The 21829-nt window shown below is 40.8% G+C and overlaps 1 protein-coding gene and 1 long non-coding RNA gene across 2 annotated transcripts in view; one reads left to right on the forward strand and one right to left on the reverse strand.

Moving 5' to 3' along the window:
• The first annotated feature begins 311 nt into the window (after positions 1-311).
• Positions 312-2090, forward strand: LOC113164400. Its single transcript, XR_003298997.1, has 3 exons — positions 312-425; positions 678-870; positions 1965-2090. It is a non-coding gene; the product is annotated as an uncharacterized LOC113164400 (long non-coding RNA).
• Positions 419-21829, reverse strand: part of LOC113164393 (calsyntenin-2) — a 189177-nt gene continuing 167766 nt past the window's right edge. Inside the window, exons 10-17 of the mRNA XM_026363687.1 lie at positions 18186-18352; positions 16054-16202; positions 9988-10199; positions 6053-6223; positions 5695-5840; positions 4403-4526; positions 1983-2167; positions 419-865 (exon numbers count right to left, since the gene is read on the reverse strand). Of these exons, the coding sequence (XP_026219472.1) occupies positions 650-865; positions 1983-2167; positions 4403-4526; positions 5695-5840; positions 6053-6223; positions 9988-10199; positions 16054-16202; positions 18186-18352 (1370 nt within the window). The 3' untranslated portion in view covers positions 419-649. The remainder of the gene's footprint in view (positions 866-1982; positions 2168-4402; positions 4527-5694; positions 5841-6052; positions 6224-9987; positions 10200-16053; positions 16203-18185; positions 18353-21829) is intronic.

Below are 21829 nucleotides of genomic sequence, written 5' to 3' on the forward strand. Positions count from 1 at the left end.
TTTTTTTTCTTTTGTTTTTTGAGTACCATTGAAAATATTCTATTTCTGTAAAATCACCTGGCTTTGCCACATAGGGTGGCATAGACTGATAAATATCATGAAGTATACAAACTAAAAATAGTCAGTTCCTTTATGTTTGCAACCCAGTTTTCATAAAAAAAGTTTTCATAAAGACTGTTTTGCATTTTTATGGGACATCAGAAATCTCATCGTGACGTTGGACACAAACTGACAAAACGGGATTCAAACAACTTCATCTGACTAGAGACTGTCGTCGTGACGTGGACCGTATCGTTTGAGGAAAAACAATTCTTAGGGAGTGACTTAAATTTGAAGGATGAAAGTCATTTGATTGAGGAGCAGTTCTAGTGTCTTATTATTCATCACCAGCTGTATAAAACGGGAGTTTTTCTGATGAGGCTAAGGTAAAATCATTGCACTGTGTGTGTGTGTGTGTGTGTGTGTGTGTGTGTGTGTGTGTGTGTGTGTGTGTGTGTGTGTGTGTGTGTGTGTAATCTTCCAGTAGGGGGAGTTATTACCTCATTTTTAGAGCATCAACATCACAAAGTCTGTTACTTTCATTCCTTCTGATTCATCAGTATGGATGTGTTGCAGAATGTGTGTATGTGTGTATGTGTGAGTGTGTGTTTCAGTAACATATTGTTGTTTTGTCCCAGTTTTGTCCCTTCTTGATTGGACGTTGCATCCGGGGTAGCTGGACATCCACCTCCTCCTCGCTGTCGTCTGACTCAGCACTGGTGATGTCATCCTCCTCCTCTTCATCATCATCGTCGTCCTCCTCCTCGTCTTCTTCCTCTTCCTCCTCGCTGGCCTCTCCTTGTGCAGCCTGGGGGTCCTCTAGGTTCTGTGGTAAGTTACAGAAACAAAACAATCAGAAAATACACAATAAAAAGTCACCTCCTAGGTTTAGGGGCCTCCTATTGGATAAGTACTGCATGGATGATTGTTTTTCAGCTGCCAACAAATTATTTAACTCTAACTGGTGCAGTTATTAGCTGCTCATTTGTTTAACAACCATGTCAGAAGAAACATCCTGTGGTCGTGGAAAAGTGTTAATCAGTTTGAGTCAAGATCTTAACCTCATTGAGAATCTTTGGGATGAGTAAGTGCACGGTCCGACTCTCCCATCATCAGCAAGCTAAAGGTCCAACTAAATATTAGTGTGTGACTTTTTTAGGACAGGTAGTGTAGTTTTAAACACAAGAAACAACAATAATAAGTTTCAACACGGTGGCTCTAGGAGCCTGTGGCAGGGACAAAGAACAATGGCAGATTACAAAACATCGTCCTCCAGAGAGGAGCTTTGATACCGCAGCTGAGAGCGCACATTGTGATATATGCAGCATGCATGACAAGAGCGCGTTCATCATCTTGGAGCATGATGTGAGGAGAGCTTTCAGGAGAGCGAATACCAGGGAAGCAGCAGGACCAGATGGCATCACGGGTCGAATTCTGAAAGCCTGCGCTGACCAACTAGCACTGGTAATGAGATGGACTATATAGAGGAGAATAAACACCTGGACACACGGTGCCAGAACAACTATCTCCTCCTGACTGTTGGCAAGACAAAGAAGTTGACAGTGGACTTCAGCATAAAACAGTAGAGTAGGGACCAACCAGCCACTCATTATCAACAGGAGAACATTGGAGACAGAGTAGTAGACAATTTCAGGTGTTTAGCTGTCTACATCTCACAGGACCTGTCCCGGTCCTGTCACATCAGCACTGTGGTGAAGAAGGCTCGACAGCGTCTTTACCATCTGAGACGTCTAAAGGACTTAATGCCCTCTCAGGTGCTAAGAGCAGCATCTTACTGCATGTCGTACGGTGTATGATTGTGCATGTGACAAATAAAATTTGAATTTGAATAATAGCTAAGTATAATATTCATGTACTTTGGTACCTCACTTCCATCTAGTCCACTTTATTTCGGTCTCTGACAGCAACTACATTCCTCCTACCTCCATGGGGTTGACGGTGATCGTCAGAGCCGAGTCGTCCCAGGTCGTGTCCGTCTCTTTAGCCATCTCTGCAAACTTGACCTCCTGCTGGTGGGTAAGGTGGATGCGGTAGATGCCAAGCACCACGACAACCACCAGGGCGGCGATGCACATTACAATTACAACAGTGGCAGCACTCGGTACACCTGAATCCAGAATGAAAGAAGAAGAAAGACAGGTGACTGAAACATAAGAGACCAATGTTTGAAAATGAGTAGCAGGGCAAAAGTAATGTGGTCTTCCTAAGTAAAAAAAACTACATTAGATTTATTGAGGTAACCAAGAAACACCCTGGGATCCCACAGTCTGCTGAGTATTTCACTTAAAAGTGTGTTTTGCTTAGAAGCCCTTCACCAGATGAGAATCATTTTGTCAGACCATCGGTTTCTGGATCCAGAGGCTTTATAAACATGTAAAGAGGTACTTCACTGATTTAGTGCCGCACTTTGAAGTTGACATACTTGAAAGAAGCAGAAAACAATAATTATCTTAAAATTGCAGAGAGGGAGAAATCCTGAATTACACGCTCTGAAAATGAAACAAGTTTAAATCATAAAAAAACAGGGGGTGGGACATATCCCATAATGCAACAGTTCCCAGACCTTCCACACTATCAGCTGAGCCCAGGTATCGGGATGGGTAGTTCAATGCAAGCTAATTAATCTAAAGCATAAGTAAGATATGAACAGGTCACCATGTGGAAACATCAAAATTAGTTTGTCATGTGCACGTAATGTAAACATGCTAACATTAGGTACAGTTTGCTTTTATAAGTACTAGACACTTTAAAGCTCTGCAGTTCTCTATGAAATGACTTCAGTCATTTGCTTCTGTTTGGGCTATAACAATGATTAAAGTCCTGCTCAGCCTGCTATGATTACTGAGTGTGTGAAAACTTGTCCTTAATAAAAACATACAAATCCAAACTCAACATCTGACATAAAGATTCAGATTTTCTTGCCTATTTAGTCTTCAGCTAAATAAATATGTAAAAAAAGGTGCCACCGATGACATGATGGCTGATTCCTTGGCTTTCTCCACTAATGTAGCCTGTTAAAAGTTTTTATTTTTTTTTACTTTTAAATTCTACTCTCATGTCTGCCAGCACACACCAGCACAGTAACTCGGTCAGTGTTTAAACCTTTAGTACAATTTGTGTCCATGGCCTGCTGGCTCGAATTCAGAAAAAATAAAAACTGCAGATTGTTCCAAATGTGTATGGAAAAAAAAGTTGTATCACACTGTAAGCCCTATTTAGTAGCATAACCAAAACATACACTGAGGGATTTCTCTTGATCTAAAATGTTTATTTCTTCTGCTGTGATCTCCACGCCTGCCCTCTCTCTCCACGAGTCTCTGCTGGTGTGTGTATGTGTGCGTGTTTAATAAGGGTGAGACTCGCAGACGACTCTTCAGATGATCATTTGATTCAGTCTAGTTCCCTAGATTTTCACACTAAATCCACGGCCTTTGATCTTCCTCTGAGCGAAGCTTCATGGAGCCCCTAAGATGTAACTTGGGTGAGTGCTCACGCCACACACACACACACACACACACACACACACACTTTTGAATGTGTCATGTCTAAGACTCCTTGTATTTTTCTTTATCATGCGCCACTCCATGATTTCCAACCACACTTTCTGCTCATTTGACCTCATTTTCACACACGCACACACACACACATCACACGCACTCCTTCCAGTTCTCTGGGCTGTTAACAGCACCGGCCACTGAACTCTCCAGGACTCTAAGTAGAATCCATTAGAAGGTAATGAATAATTAAATATCATGTGGTCGGTTAAGACCAATGTCTCTCTCCTCTTCACCATCTTCTCCTTACTTCCCATCACTCATTGCACTCTACTGCATCGTCTGAAGTGACCCGTTTACACCGAACCCTGCTGTGTGAGTCAGTTCAACATTCTGATGAACCATACGATAAACAAACTAGAGAGCAGATCTGAGCATTCCCTTGGATCACCCCGTATTTACCCCAGCATGGAGAGTTGACATTAAAACTCTTTACAGACTTGGCTGGGTGGTTGGCAAGAAGCTCCAGGCTCTGGTTTTCAGCACTTCTACTTCTGTCTGTGAGGCTTTTCAAGTGCCTATCAATGTTTTGTCAAGTCATCTTTTATTGTTTCTGTATTCCAAAAGGATAGTAGACAAAGCTTTCATGTAGCTATGTATAGTTTTTTTTGTGTCACATTGGCAGAGGGAGGAACTTTAGGGTATGACTCATAGCCCTTACTTGTGATACCTGGTAGAGATGGTTAAAATGTATTGCTGCTACCTTAGTCCACTGAAACTCTGCTGAAAATACTGTGTTGTGACAGAATGTAATATTAATATGCAAAGTTCAAATAGTGTTTTCTTACCCAAGCTGTGGCTGGGGAACAAGTCGTGAATCATGGACGGATGATGGACCACCTGCATGTATTGAGGTGGCGCTACCATGTGACTGATGTGTTCTCCTGCTTCTGAATTATGCAGTACGCTCACCTGGGTTGGGAACACATGAAGCACAAGTGATGATTTTGGAAGATAATTTGATCCATCTGAACATTTTCTAGTCAGTCACAGTTTCTCCCTTGTGGAAACTTTCTGTGACTCGAACGGTGAATACATTCTAGACAGAATACAATGAGTCCAGATTTTCAAATGAGGCTGAGAGAACTGGCGACTGCATGTTTGTCCTTGGGAGAGAGGGTCAGCTCAGTATAGGAAAGGGAAATGTAAATTCGATTAAAGTAAATACAAGAGACTGGATAAAGAAGTCATAGTTTGTTCAGAAACAGACAGGTTAGCTAACACACGGAACTGATTTTGGCATTTCTTTTCCACTAACAGGTGCTGCAGGTGGAGCATGTGACTGTTTCTGCTGCCAGAGCAGCCTGATTCACTGTGGAACGGTTCAGGGTCTCATCTTTTGATATGTTGCTCAGTCTTCACTACAATGTAACTGACACCGAGTGCATCTTTTTACAGAGAGGCTTGCCCTTTTGCTTTAACGTGGTTGCTGATAAACAGATTTTGTTCATAAAATGTGTGTCATTGAAAGTTGTGAAGGTTGCCTGCATATCTTTGGCCCACTGTGCATACAATTTGTCATTTGAAAGCGTTGCCACTGGATTGCCTACTGAGGTTCATTTGCTCTCAAAGTAAAAATGTTGCCAAAGCCCTAAGTCAGCTCAGTCACTTTGCCAGTTCAAGCACTTTAGTTCACTAGTAGAAATCAGCATGCCCTCTTGTGACTACTAGCAAATGCCGCTGACTGTCGCCATGATATTAATCAAATAAGTGTCACTTATTTACGAGTATCAAGCACATTTCTTTCATTTCCTCTCACTCCAGGCATTGAAACATAGATCTTAATGTGAGCCTGACTCGGCTGAATCTGAGCTGACTAAAAGTACCAATACATTTGCAAATAAACCTAAACAATGTTGGTATAGACATAGAAATAGCATCACAATACAGAAGATTAATCAATTATCAACAGCTGAGTAGCTTTTCTATTTATTTTCTAGATAGTAAACCATGTGTTTACTGTTCATTCACCTCCGATGCTATGGTTCAGCAGCATGTGATCAATATAACTCTAAAAACAAACTGTGTCATTACTGACCTTTAAAAACAACACATCAGTTAATCTGTGCTGCACACTGACCTCCAGGTTGAACTCATTGCTGGTGTAGCGTCCATTGAGCTCTGAGCAGGTGAGGCGAAACCTTCTCTCTGTTACTTGTCCAGGCTGCCAGTTACTGTAGTGTACCTGTCTGATCACCTGCTCGTAATTGGACATGGAGTCTACACCTGTGGAGCGGCCAGAGACCAGAAGAGGTAGTTATCACATGTACAAAAAGGTAAAGGGCCTAATTTACTTTAGACATTCACAAGGTTGAACAGACAAGAGAAAATGAATCTACAGTATCTGTCAAAGGTTTTTCAGGTTTCAGTTTTAGCAGTGGACTTATCACACCATGCTATGGTAAAACACCAGATGTGTTGTTACCGTAGTAACCTACCATATATGGACATGCCAGAGGTGGAGTTGGTGGCATCGAGGTGTTTTCCCAGCAAAGCGCTTCGCTGGAGTTGAAGAGACTCCTGTCCCAGCCTCAGCTCTTCCCCCAACACCAGGATGTCACAGTAGTCCAAGTTGTGAATGATTTCCTCCAGCACCCCAGGTCGATGTGCTACACACACACACACACACACGCACACGCACACGCACACGCACACGCACACACACACACACACGCACGCACGCACAAATTAATAATTTGTAATTAAAATGTCTTAAGGGAGATGAGGATGTAATGACAAATTGTTAATAACACATTTTGTGTTGAGGTCATTTTCTCAGTGTGGCCACTTTACTTTACATCTTTGTTCTCAATTCACAAAATAAAGTTAATTATTTTTGCAAATCAAATGTATTTTGTTGTTGTTATGTCAGGCATTTGTGGGGGGGGAAAAAAATCCCTGACCACTTTGAAGCACCACAATTCAAACAGTTCAGGACACAATGCGACGATTCCCAGACTCCAATTACTTGTCAACTCTCGGAGTCATGAGCTGCTGTGGTAACAAGTCCCCTCTGACAGCTCCCATCACAGCAGGGCTGGTGGCTGCTAGGGCTCTCTGACAGAGCTAAGAGCTAGTTCCTATCTCTCACTGCTACGCCGCCTTCTCCCTCACTGTATGCTCCCGAGGGACACAGCCGGCTATGCCCATTTAACAGGTTCCCAATGGAGGGAGACAGATTGTGTGTGTTTTCTGGCTCGTGGTCTCCGGTAGGTGAGGCATATATGATGAGTCGAAAAGGCGGAGAGCGAGCAAAACGGAGGGAAGTTGTGTTCCACCAGAGAAGATGCTGCTGTGCTGTTTGTGTATGAAGCCAGTTTTAGAGATGATCTAATAGTTTTGTAGCCTCTTGGGTGAGAAGGTGTGGTAGACGAGCTGTTCAACAAGGATGGATTCTGATGGATGCTGGTGTTGATCTGTATCTGCTGGTTGGAAGCATGCAAATGTTTATCCTGGCATCTGTTTATTATTTTATTGTCTGCAACTACTTGTAGTTGCAGTTGAGTCTTGTCACAGTTACTTAACCTGGCTTGTAGCTGCCTAGAGTTAAATGCTGCTTTGACATTAACAGAAAACGAAAATAGAGACAAAAGTGCAATAGCTGACACAAGCTAGTACACAGTAAGTGCACGGGGCTGTCCCAGGAACAGTGTCTGTGATCGTACAGCCAACAGTGATCAGAGCTGCCGTGTGGGTGGGCTCTCAAGAAAGAATAACGATGAGAAAAGAGATGGAAAGAGAGTGGTGAAAACCTGGGACTAAAGAAAGTGAAGCTAAATGAAAGAGCTTTACAGCAAAGCAGAATAGGAGAGGGAACAGAAGAAGAGCATGAAAGCAAATGGGTCAAAAATGTTGAGCATTAAAGACGAGTTAAGGAAAGAACTGATGACCTTGGCTTTCAGCAAACACACCAGGTTACGCCTCAAAAAGATACAGTAAGTATCAAAGAGACGCTGAGCAGGCGCAATAAAAAGATGAATGACAGCGAGACAAAGCATAGAAGAGGGTGAGAGGGTGATTAACAGGGTCCAAAAGAAACTTACTGCACGCCCTGCAAAAGAAATATGTGATTTATCTCAAATCCTTTAAGCCTCGAGAGAACACAAAATCTGCTCATTATGGAACTTCATCGTGTCTCTCCCACACACACTCCCTCTTCCCATCTCTTTCTTTCCATTTCTGTGTCTTTCTCTGGCTCCAAGCTAATCTCTTCCCCCCAGCTGCAGTCTCTATTTCACCGACAGAAAGAGCTCCACCGACTCCTGAAAGCGATGCCACTTTGTGCTCTTCTTCCTCTGCCACATTACACACAAAGGAAGGCTAAAACCTCCCTCTCACTCCGCTTATCTGCTTCTAATTGGCTGCGAGCGGTGGGGCCCGGGGCCGAGTAGGTCCAAGCGGGCTGTTCCTACCTCGGTGGTCAGATCACAGATCCTCGGGGATTGAAGTGTCATACTCTTTCGCAGCCAGTTTAAGGTGGTGTGACCTCAAGTATCAGCCTTCGTTAGGTAGCAGGAGTGTCTGCAGTTACATACTAACAGATCAGGAATGATACAGAAACGGTGGAGGGGCTAATTCTTATAGACCGTGTGGAGAGGGATGGACTCGGCAGCAGGAAATTGACTCAACAGATCGTTGGGTCCAACAGAGCTGTAAGAAACAGAAGGCTCTAGCTTACACTGCAGATTACTGATGGTGAAGAGGGGATACTTGTCGTCAACTGTGTCTGTGGGCATGTTACACTGTAGCTGTATGTAAAAGCTATTAAGTACACTGAGTTCATGAAAGCTACAGTGAGCATTTTATTTGTATTACTAATACATAAAAAAAATAAAACTGCCCAAATATATATACAAAGTAGACAAACTACAACATTGACATCATTAATGTTAGTTTAGTTAAATATAACCAAAAACATTTTTCATGATGCTGCCCTTTCATCTATTCCGAAAAAGGCCAGAACCAGTTCACATCTGCACCAGGTTGGACACACTTAACCCATTTTAGGTGTTAAGATGGGTTGGGCAGAGGTGTGACTATTACATCCTTCACATCCTCCCCATCCTTTGTTATATCTAACGAGCCTATTCAGGCCAGGGGTGGAGTGAAACCAAACCTGGAGCATAAATTTGTGGTCTCTAACCAACTATCTTCAGACTGAGGCTACTTGGATGAGTAGCGAAATGTTTCAACCCAACAAAAGGAAATCCAGTTGCCATGACCCAACTTCCAGATAACTTCACCTGGACGACTGGAGACAATTTTTTCATGATGTTAAAAAGTAATTTTTCATAAATGTAACAGTATAGAAATAAAAGTCTAAGATTTTTCTCATTAACTTAAATGAATAACTGAATGAAAAGCTTTGGCTTTAGTGCATCTAAGTCAAACGTTTTCTAGCTTGCGGCATCTTTCTAAGTTGTGTGACCAACTAAACATTAGTGTTTAATGAATGCTTCTCTAAATGCTTTATATGCCACAGAGGATTTTTTGTTATTTGCTATTCTGCATGAGGCAAAGCTAAGTTGCACAGCTGTTTTTTATCTAGCGCTCCTTATATCTGTATATTTTTAATTTAAAAATCCCCCTTTTCTTTTCCTGGAACATGTTAACATATTTATTAATCACTTAGGGGCAAGTACACAAATGTATCTTTGCCCATCATATAAAAACACATAGATTTATAGATTGTAGGTAGCTAATGGACTGTTATCAGCAGCCGTTTGTATTTGGATCTCATTTGGCAGTGAATTACATTCAAAGCAATGTGGTTGTACTTATGTACTGTACCAGCAGACATCATGACTTTACAAATGTAAACACATAAGAATCAAGTACAGTTTAACACGTTGACAAAACCTAACTATATTTCTAACAAGTTAGAAAAGTAAAAGCACAACTGTTGTTTTCTGTAGTTCACTGTGGGTGCAGGCGTTCTAGATGAAAGAAGCGCTTGCTGTTTCTGATTTGCAGTCTCATGAGACATTATGAAATGCTGAGCTTCCTCTGAAGATTTGTTTTGATGGGAGTCAGGTGGCACTGCATAGGCTATGAGACGTCATGAATGAGTGAACACATTATCAATAAGAAAAACTGCTTCAATATTTAGTCACGACAGATTTCTACCTGCAGGGACATACGTAGCTCCTACTTTCTGAGCTACGCTCAAACTTAGGGAAACTTGTGTATAGTTGTCACTCGGGAAAGTATGCTGTACAAGTAAGGTACTATTCCCCACACCTGAAAATGTACCTTAAAAGAAGCAGTAACAAAATATACAGATAATAAATCTATAAAACTAAATGTCATATAGATGTAGAGTAGAGTTCAGTTTAGGAGTGTGTTATATAGTGCAGATGTTAACACTTCATACCTGTGTCATGTGCGGTGGCGTCTGCCCTGGTCACTGTGCTGATGATGTGGAGGTCCTGAAACAGAGCTATGCCCCCTGGTTCTCTGAGGTCAGAAGCCGGCCAGCTTAGCCTTTCCACTCCGGTGATAGTAATCCTGGGCTCACTTGGCTGAAGCACCATCACCACTGCATCAATGTCAGGGATAGTGATACATGTGTCTTCACCAAAACATCTGGAAATGAAGAACGTTAGACAGTGAGACTGAGACATGAAAAACATCTAAAATATAAAACCATATTAGATATTTGCATTGATAAAACAATAAAGATCAACAGGATAAAGTGTCAACACCACCCTGATGTTACAGATCCTGATCTACAATATCTGCTCCAGTGCTTTTTTTGCTACTTGAAATTGCAGCACTTCTCTTAAATACACACAAAGTCTAAATGCGTGGCTTTGTGCTCGTATTCGTGTACAATTGCTTTTGCTGCTTAGTATATCTGCATGTGTAAGAAATAATCAGCAGTGAGGGGACATGTTTTGTTGGCTTTTGTGTTGCTTGTATGAACCTACGTCCTGAGGAGGGGACACTAATGCTGTACTGCTACACTAATGTTCTGCTGTTCCCTGTTACTCTCCGTGTCGTAAGAAAGCTAATTTCTCTACTTCTCTACTGTCTTTTGTGAGCATTTATTTGATGTTTAGAACATCTTAATAATGTTTGTATATATAAATAAATAAAATGACAGAGGTACAGAATCTGTTATGTTATAATTTGGTAATAAAACCGGAATGAACTAGGATGTTTATTTTAAAAGTAGTACAAATGGACAAACCTCTGTTGAGTCAGAGAAGGTCATACCATTTCAAAAGACCATCCAGTACATACACAGCACCAAAGTATGACAGAGAGCATGCAGAAGCACTTGATGGATGCTTTAGAAAATAACTGACCATCACACAGGCTACCGTGTACCTAAGCAGCAACTGCATGTAAAACTAAACTCACAGCAGCTAATAAAGCTTATCAACAGCACCAGGAAAGTGTGCTGCACTAAAACCTCTGCTGTTAAGTCCAAATTCAGACCACAGTGCAGGCAGTTATTCAGAGGGTACAACACGCTGTCACTGCTCAGGCAGCAGGCAGAGACCAGCAGCAGCGAGCCTGCTGTGTTTTCATATGTGCGTGTCTACCTCCCAGCCTGCCTGTCACTGTGTGATAGTATGTGTTTAAATGCACAGCATCCACTGGCAACCTTGAATAGATGAACACAAAACCGCTCTCTAGGACTTGAGCTGGCTATCTGTGAACTCACAACAGAGCCACGCAGAGAGAGCAGACACACACACACACACACACACACACACACCGAAACATATTCACACAAATGAGTGCAAGCTTCTGACTCACTCAAGTATTTTGATGCTTTGGTTGATACCCACAGAGAAAAGACAGTAGATTACACATCAATCAAATGGAAAGAGACATTGAAAAGAGCAAGAGAAAGGGGGCCTTGAGAGTGGAGGAGGTGGGGGTAGCGAAAGCTGAACAAACAAGCAATTTTTTTTTGTTTTTACATTTCACCGAAGGCCTCTCAAGCACACAAACATCTGTCAGCGGGAGGGACGTCAATGCTTTCTCTCCCTACTGTAGCTCTGTAACGTGCTTCAGGAAGACATCATAATGAGCTTATCTCATGTATTTTCCCACCCAAACGATGGTTCTCCATATGTTTTCTCATCTCTAGCTGGGCAGGTTTGCGTGAATTTGAGTAAATAGATTTTAAAAAGTGAGATGGCATTAAATAGGGGTTTGGCTGAATGTCAAATTAAGTACAGTATCTTCTCCAGGTACAGTTTTTGCATTTTCTTATCAATTCCAGATGCTTAATCTATTTGTAAAAGCCTATCACACATCAAGCATCTTCCATTGTTAAGAGCACTGGCAACAGATCACCACGTTATAACATTAAAACTGTGTCACTACATAATTTGCTGCTCCCTTTATAATTATTATATAGCAGACATTCAATACTCAGAAAACAGAAGCAGTTGTAAAATGATATCACTCAGTCTCATCATTAACAGCTGTAATGTTGCACAACTGTAACCTTTACACTGTAAAATGTTGCATTATGGGACTGAGGGTGGTGTGTATACCTGTGCTGCACAATATGTATGGACACTCTTCTGGTGTAGTTGTACCCTCAGACTATTTTTTGCTCGCTTCAACTCAGCTGACAGGAAAAACTAAATTCATACACCGTTTCTTGAAGTATATAAAAAGAATTCCCTGAAACTTCGCCTGACACCTGATGAAAAACGAAGTATTGTCTCTTATCGTCCCCCACAGTTTGAAACAAAAACAGGTTAGGGGCATCGTGTAATCTCTCCTTTTCTTTCCTGTGGCAATGGTCCTGGTATGTGTCTGTTCACAGTTTGGGCACTAAGCCATTGTTGTGAGCAATGGGAGATACAGACTCAGTGATGCACGGAGATGGCTGCTACGTGGGCCTGCAGAGATGAAGAGAGAGAAAAAAAAAACTGGAGCCAGTCCAACTTAATTATAAAGAAATATGACAAGGGAGCCTAAAAGGGCTGTTGCAAAGATTAGTGCCAGTTACTTTTATTTTCTCAGTGCCTGAAGTAATTGGAGTCATTAGGCGTCAGCACGAAACAAATTTAATTGCATTTGAAGAAATTAATTAACACATCTGTTTATTTGTACAGAGTGATACTGTCCATGACAGTGTGGGGGAGTTTTTCAACACTTGCTGTTATAATGGGAGGACATGTCTGAGGATCTCACAGCCTGGGTGGCTGAGCTGAAGCTGAGCCTCATCAAAGCTAAACATAATGTAAAGAAAACAGAGCCAGACTGAAAATCCTCCTGAATCTTAAAATGTTTCTGGGTACACGACTACAACTGAAAAAGTAATCACTACGCTTGATTCAGTTATGGGAGAGAGAAGCACATTTACCTTGTTAACCACACATTTTACTGCTGAATTAAGCTGTTCTCTGAACGGCTTTTATCAGGTGCTCAAGTGCAAAGAGCCAAAAATATCTTGTGCAGCACACACACCCTTGTGAATCCTTCTCATAAAATTGAATCTTATTGTGAATAAGATAGGACCAGATTTGATGCCACAGCACCTGTAGTTATGCACAGTAAATACAGGTTCATTTAGTAGCATCATTTTAGTTCGACTTTTCTTTTTCTTAAACATTCTGGGTGAATTTAAATGTAATTTTTAGCAGTATGTTGTCAGTGGGACAAGAAAACCATCTGTTGTCTCCATTTGTGACAACACATTAACAGCTCACAGCTGCCAATTATGAAATAATCTTAAGAAGCAAGTGATGATGGTAACATATGTACATGTATCTGTTACAGAGTTTACTGCCTTTCTTTCAAGCTCTACTCTCCTGATTCACCCAAATGTGTTTTCACTTGATTGAATTCATATTCTTTAAACTGTGGGACATATACAGACTGGGCTTGATTGGCATCTTTCCCACTTTCCTCTTGGCTTTGTTGTATCATTAGGGCAAGAAAACGTCCAACTTTACCATTACTATTGATTTGCTGAAAGTGATGCTAAAAAGCTAGTCCATGCATTTGTTACTTCCAGACTGGATTATTGTAATTCATTATTAATAGGATGTCGCAATAACTCCTTAAAGAGCCTCCAGTTAATCCAAAATGCTGTGGCCAGAGTTCTGACTGGAATTAGCAAGAGAGATCATACTTTTCCAATGTTAGGTTCTCTCCATTGGTCCCCTGTAAAATCCAGAATATAGTTTATAACTCTCCTCACCTATAAATCCCTTAATTATCAGGCTCCATCTTATCTTAAAGAACTCATAGTTCCATATTTTCCAAGCAGAACTCTACGTTCTCAGACTGCAGGTTTACTTGTGGTTCCTAGAGTTTCCAGATGTAGAATGGGAGGCAGAGCCTTTAGCTATCAAGCTCCTCTCCTGTGGGACCAGCTCCTAGTTCAGGTTAGGGGGCAGACACCCTCTGTACATTTAAGACTAATCCTAAAACTTTCCTTTTTTATAAAGCTTATAGTTAGAGATGGATCAGGTGACTCTGGACCATCTCTTAGTCATGCTGCTATAGTTTAGTCTGCTGGGGGACCTCTACTGATAGACTGAGCTCCTCTCCTCTCTCCTCTCACCTATCCATTCAAAGGCCACCATTGAATGTCATTAACTTTGTGTCTTCTCTCTCCCATAGTTGTGTTTCACCTCGCTGTCGCCCTCCCTCTGTCCTCCTCTGCAGGTATCCTTGGAGCTGTATATCTCCAGAATGCAGTTAATGGCCCTACCAACCTGCCCAGTGTTTATTCTGCCTGTTGTTGTTGTTTTGTTTTTTTTTGCTCTCTTTTTTCTTACTCACCCCAACCGACTGAGGCAGATGGCCGCCCACCCTGAGCCTGGTTCTGCTGGAGGTTTCTTCCTCTCCATTGTCGCTTGGTGCTTGCTCAAGTGGGGTTGATGGGTTTTCTATATATTTCTTTAAAATGTAATTGAATTACATCTGTAGATTTATCGTTTTACAACTTGAGTAAAGCTCTGATCAGTTGATTGAGAAAAAAAATGTGTACAATTGTCTTTTAGAGTTAAAAAATAGCAGATATTGGTGTGAATACTTATTCAGTAAATATAGTCTCTAAACCACTCACTGTGAAAACCCACGAGGCTTGTTGTTAAGATTAGTGCTGTTTACTTAATTATTTTCTCAGTGCCTGCAGTAATTGCAGTTATTAACTGTCAGCAAGAAACAAGTTTAACTGCAACGCCAGCCTTTACTTAACATCTGTTTATTTGTGAGGAATCATACTGTCTGTGGCAGCGAGACAGGATGTTTCCGTAGATGCTTCACTCTCAGTTATTTTCCTTGTGTCTAGGATCTTAAATATGTCTTATCAGTGAGTCTGCCACCTGCTTTTGAACGGTGCCCTCTCACATAGAAGCGACGCACAGTCATTTGGTGCTTAATAACATACACCAATCCTCTGCTCATGAAGGTTTAAGATGGGTGATAATTCAGCTCTGCATTTTGGAGCATGTCGTTTGTGCTGCCCTTAAATGAACCGGTGTTTTAAGCATTTAGAATACCCTATTTTCATTAATGAGGCTAGGCTAAATAGCAGAGGCACCCATCTACAATGCAGTACATTTCAACAGCCACACAAACTACAGTGTCCCAAATGATTATACAACAAAAGTGTACCTAATAAATTGTCAAATGAATGTATATCTGTAGGCAGTGTTCATGATATTTCATCCCTCGTACACACTCGCATTCAGCTCTTCTACCTAGCAGACCAGTCAGCAGTCTGTAAAAAAAATCTTAACATTTAGCAATGATGCAAGCTCAGCCGTCATTAGCATAATGTATTCTTTGATAATTGATGTGCCTCTAGCTACAATGAGAGCCTGCGCAGCACACACCCACATGCTTGCATGCACGCACACACTTCTGCATTTAACTTCTGTGTTAGTTAAAGTTCCCGCGGCTGTGCACCCAGCAAGGAGGGCGAAGAGTGAACCCCCAGGGCTGTGCCGCAGGGGTCTACATATATTTAAAACAATCATGAATTTTAATGGTAATCCACCAAGGGAGGCTGTTTTACCAGTCTCTCTTCTCTCCCCTTCCCCTCCCTCACACACAAGCTCTATCTCTTTGCATCTCTCTTTTTTTCAATCCTCTGGCAAAACCCAGGCAGAATTATTAATACATAACATGAAAATGTAAAAAAATGGCCCCTGGTGGCAACAGAAACCAGAAAATGTTGTATTAAAGGAGAAGGAAAGTGACAGAATAAAGAAGGAGAAACAGAGAGAGAAACATGAGAAAAGAGCAGGACGGGATGATTGTGTGAGAAACAAGAATTATCCATCAGTCAGGCTGTGATAACTGCTGTGTTGTCTTAACACTTAAAACAAGTGTCAAGGTGGGTTGTCTCATATCTGAGGGAAGAGAGTTGTACAGACAGTTGGAGAGGTTGAAAGTAAACAAATATATGAATGTAGATAGAAAAGAAGAAAGAAAGGAGTGTTGTACTTACTGCACGGCAGTTGAGATGTGCAGACGTCGGATGCCTGGTGTGGGAAACTGGCGTGAGTTGATGTAGGAAACCTTCCTCACAGCAGCATTCATGTTCTCCAAGTCCTCTCCCTCCATCACCAGGATGGACTGGGCTGGGTTAAAGTGGAACTGCGGAAAGAGAAAACAGGCACGTTACATGGATGGAGCAGTGTAACAGGTAATGCTGAAACGTTAAGAGGAGTAGAGTTTATTAAAGGTGAACTCAGTCCTAACTGAGGTGCTGGTATTGACACGAACAGCACCAAACTTTCTCCTAGACAGCAATCTGCAGAGGGGCCCATTGGCAAAGAATGATCTGCTGCCCCCTTTTCTTTCCACAATTACAACACAAACTGTTGTAATCTGGAAATATGCATCGTAGGAGGTGACATAAGTATCCACTTGAAAATAAGACCTGTATATTATATAATTCAGCAAGACGCACCTTAAACCTGCATTCATTGATTATTTAGCCATTTGAGGGCACCGCAATAAGCTGCAAATGTGTATCTGAAATAGTATCAAACAAGGTGTTGTGGTGAATGTGTAGAGAGCAAAAGGCATAGAGCAAAACATGAACTTTGAAGTCAGCTGATTTGCTGATATTTAGAAGAGTGCATTTAGTTTAGTTTTAATGTGGTATGCAGCCTTGCTTCTCCCTACTTTATACCATCTGTATCTGTATGTACAGCAGCATTAGCATCAACTTCCAGTAACTTGAAACTAACTTGAACCCATCAGTGTGGATTTCATGTTTGCACCAAATTACCATGCAACAGCAATGTGATAATTTGATGTTTGCTGTGATGATCACCTGGTAGTTTCATGAATTTTCATAGTGTGGAGAATGGAAATGAGTTGCTGCCTAGAGGACAGGAAGGATGAAACAGAATAATAGCAGTAGGAATATCTATGTAGAGTAGCTGAAAACCTGGAACATGAAGAAAACACTGCTACTGCTCTTTACATCAAGGGCTTTGAGAATATTCAGTGAACTCTCTTCACAAGTATACTTGACAGAGGTGGAGACGTATGTTCTCCTGCAGGTTTTGATGGTAGGAATTTGGAGCCATGCTTCTTTTAAAGAGGGTTTAGTGGTCTCCTGCTGGAAGTATACTGAGTGTCTCCCATTTTCTCAAACTGGCTCTCGGCAGCAGGGTGACAGTAGTTCAGCACTCAATGGGTTTCTCCATAGACTCTCCCTCCCCTGTCATTTTCCTCTTCACACCTTACAGTCTCTTGCCATCTCCTTTCATCTCCTGTTCTCCTTTGCTATACTTGCTGTCTACATGTCTTTACCTTCCTCTGTCTCTTCTCCCTCAGTGTTACTTTTCTCCTATGATTGGGACGTGCCATCCCTCCACCTGCTTGGCTAAAAGCTGTCCTTAAGCCTCCCATGGATGTTTGGAAGCCAGAAGAGTGTGTGGCTAAGAGGAAAATGAAACTACACTAGACACGTTGTCCTTCTCTTCTCTCCTCTGCCATATCACCCACCTGATCCCATCTTGTCTTCTCAAAGAGGCTGGCAAAGATCTCTTTGCTGCAGCACACTGCCAGGTAGCTCCAAAGAAAAGAGCAGCAGGAGAGAGGAAGACTAAAGAGCTGAGAGCTCAGGGTGGGTGGTGGGTGATTGCATACAGGGACAACTTTGAGTCTTCAGAAACCCCCACCCATCTCGTGTGCCCTTTACCTTCCACAGTGGTGAGCTAGAAGATAATCTGAGCCAGTAAAAAAAGGAAGCCCATTGGTAATTAATTTGTTCTGATTTAAAGAAATAGCTTTTTGTCTCAACTGGAATCACACAATGTATAACACACTAACTAATAAACATACTGTTATCTATTAACAGCACATACTGTTATAACTAAATACTGTGTGTGTAATTCATAAAAGAACAAAACAAATGTTGGTTTCATGAGGGGGTTAGGTTCTGCACTATATCTTTGCAGGGAGCAGTGAAAGATGGAAATCTTACACATCAAGGTGAGGTAGCCAGGCAACCAAAAGATAAAAAGAGATTCTGGCTTTAACGCTAAGTTAATAGCTGTTGGTTGTAGCTGACCAAATGCTGACCAAACCACTTTTGGCACATCTCTGTGTGTGTGTGAGTACCTTTATGTTCTTATCAAGGCTCTCAAGTGAGTTGATGTCCAGTCCCTCTTTGCACGCCTGAAGACAGGAAATGACTTTCTGACTTTCAATCTTCCCCGGTCGGATGGTCAGTCCAGATAGGCTGCCCCGGAAGTACTGAGTAAACCTCGGCTTGGTCACCTCTCCACCTACACACACACACACACCCAAAGACACACACGTAAATAAAACAAAACAGTTCATAAAATGCCTTGCAAGCAGTATTTATTTTGGTCTGTTGCACACAATGTCCAAACTCGACAATTATACTGCAAAAAGAATGAGATCAATACTAGATATAATAAGAAGAATAACATGTACAAATGCAGTGCTCCTTATGTTCTGATATGATCATATCATTTGGTTAAACTGCTGTTAATATTGTATACTATTTGAACTCAATAAAATAAATAATACATGTCTGAGTCTATCTACACCATGGTATCTTATTTATGGTCCTTTACATACTATAAGATTAGCAAACAAACTTTTCAGTTTTAAGTCCTGATCGCCAAATTATGGTCTTAAGATTTTTCCCAGTTTTGTGACTAAGCAACAGAGTGCTGCTATGAAGTGCAAGTGCTACTCCGCTGGCCCGTCCAGGCTAAATGAAGGTAAGGAAAAAGTCAACACATTTAAAATATGTCCTCTGAACTCCATAAAGGCCAACACCAGCAAGAGGAGTCTCCAAACCACTCATTAGCTAAAAGGTTACTAGCTTTGGGTATCAAAACTTCACCTTTCCCTTCCTTTCTTTTCTTTTATTTATTTCCCAACTTTCCCTTTTCCGTCTCTCTGGATTTGTCCGATTCTGGCAGAAATCCACCAAAGCATTAAAGGTATGGAACAGTTCCTTCATCTAATAACATTTGTTATCAAAAAATCCAAACTTGTTCATACATCAAAAAACATTTGGAGGATGAAATGGAGCATAGACTTATGGGCAAAGACATAGCTGAGGTGCATACCAAGAAGATCCTCATTTCAGTCCATCTTTCAATTTAACTGTCTAGCCTCTCAGCACACGTGTGACAGGTTCTGCCCTCACACACCTGCTTCCAAGTGATTGTTGGAGGCAGCAAACAGTTGATTTACTGCATTCTTTTCATGCCTATTTTTCAGCTTTAGAAATTTGTGTACAGTAGTCGTTATCTAAAAGCCAACAATGCACACTGACTTCCATAGTCTAAGTGAAAGTAGTTCTACAATTACTCAGTTTATTATTGTGTGCATGCTTGATTTAGGCTATTACTAGTAGATAGGGCAAATGTGGGAACAGTCACTTTTAGACAGGTGACCGATGAGAATGAGGAATTGCATTGCATTCAAGTAAAAGCTTGAATGTTGTGCAAAAATACCTCTAAATTTACAACCAACAGCTGATGGCTCACCCTTGATATCTACTACACACCTTTCTTGACTTTTCTGTCATATCATGTCCATCTGGAAAGCTGGAGGTTATGGCTTATGCACTGACTGGTGTCCCAGATACAACATATATTATTAGTGTCCCCTTCCTGCCAGGCACACTGGTTTGCCCTAACCCATGCACGTGGTGAACAGGGTGTAGAAATGATTCTACACCAATTTATTCTATATGTGGTTCCATTTTTTCAGATTATTCCCATATTATCACTCTAATACTACCAGTCTGGCATACATTATAAGTAGACAAAGCTCAATCACTGCTGGGAGACACTGGTGACCTCTATTGAAACCACTTTATCACGTTCCTGATGTGGAAATGTGACCGAAATTAACTTCAGCCAATGCAGACCTTTAAATTAGAGTCATTTCTATGATTGCTGACCTGCAGCTACATTACACAGCACATCCAGCTGAACAGAGTTCCCCTGTCAACCCGGGAGCAGACAATACAGTGAAGCAACTAAAGCCAGTGTTATGATTAGTTCACACCCTCAAATCATCCTCTGCAGTATGGATAATCAACTTGTAAGCATACTGATTTTCTGCCTGAGACATGCAGTTTCTTCTTCTTAGTATTTTAACACAATATTAAGTGTAGCCATAAAGTGCATATTGACTAGTTTTACAAGATTCTTTTAAAATGAAGACTATATTTTGATTTAATTCCATAAGTTGTATTGTTGATTAAATCTGCCGCTGACATTTCATCAACAACATTGACATAAGACAGAAATGAAAATTTACTACAAGGAATTTTGAGCAATAAATCTGCATTGTAAAGTGCATTTTGTGCCATGTGTAACAGAAAGATTGACATAAATAGTTTTTCCATTTAGTGTAAAAGTCAATAACCATACTAGGCCTACATTGATCCTGTGGTTATAATTTATGTTGACAGTATTATATATCAGTATTTACATTAAATACGTGTATTTGTGCTACATTGATGATGTTAGTTATCTCCTGCTTCTCTTAAGTGATCATAAAAAAGATTTCTTTTGTCTTACTGAAACAAGGCTGCAGCAGGAAGAATATGTCCGTCTGAATGACTCAACACCCCCAAATTATATTAATTATCATGTTCGTAGAAGCACAGGTCGGGGTGGAGGAGAAGCAGCAATCTTCCACTCAACCTTATTAATCAACCCCAGACCTAAACATAGTTTTAATTCATTTCTCACTCTTAGCCTCTCTGGTACAATCTTGAAAAGTAAAAAAAAACAGCCCTACTGTCACTTACTCTGAGTTTTAACTGAATTCTTAGAATTTCTATCCGATTTAGTTCTTAGTGCAGATAAAGTCATTATAGTGGGTGACTTTAACATCCATGTAGATGTTGATGATAACTGCCTCAACACTTCATTTAATTTACTATTAGACTCCATTGACTTTAATCAAAATGTAAATAAACCCAATCACTGTTTAATTACACCAAACATCCACCTCTTGTTTTTGACATATTGTATTAAAATTGATCATTTAATAGTTTTTCCCCCAAAACCCTCTTTTATTTTAGTATTTTTAATTAACATTTGAATTTACTGTACTGAACTTTACTTCACCTAATAAAAAATACCACTACAGTAGATGTTTATCTGAAAACAGTGTTGACAAAAATAAGGAACTGATTCCATCTTTTATTTCAGAGCCATGTACCAACACAGAGGACAGAGGTCGACTATCTTGTTGATAATACTGTAGCCTCACTCCAATAATACTCAATAATATTGCCCTTCACTCTCCATGGTATCCCCTTAACTCTCAGTAGTAATGACTTCATGAATTTCTTTAATAATAAAATCATAACTATTAGAGAAAAGATTGATCAGATCCTCTCTGCAACTGACATGGATGTTTTCACATGTACATAAGCTCTAGATTAATTTGTAAGACTTCACTCGTACCGCTTCTTCCCCGTAGATCATTCTTAGTTAATTTCAATAATGAATTCATCTACACCATCAACATTGTCTCTTAGACCCCATCCCGGCTAGCCTGCTTGAAGGATTTAGAGTACATTATAGTACAGAAATAGCACCTCTCTTAGCATCTGACAACTCTATACTCGTTTTGTTAGGCCTCAGTGCTGCATGTGACACTACAGATCACAACATCCTATTACACAGACTGAAATATGTCGTTGGGGTTAAAGGAACAGTAACAGGCTGGTTTAAATCTTATCTATCAGATAGATTTTA

This window comes from Anabas testudineus, chromosome 13 (assembly GCF_900324465.2).
Source record: "Anabas testudineus chromosome 13, fAnaTes1.2, whole genome shotgun sequence".
Taxonomy (NCBI): Eukaryota; Metazoa; Chordata; class Actinopteri; order Anabantiformes; family Anabantidae; genus Anabas; species Anabas testudineus.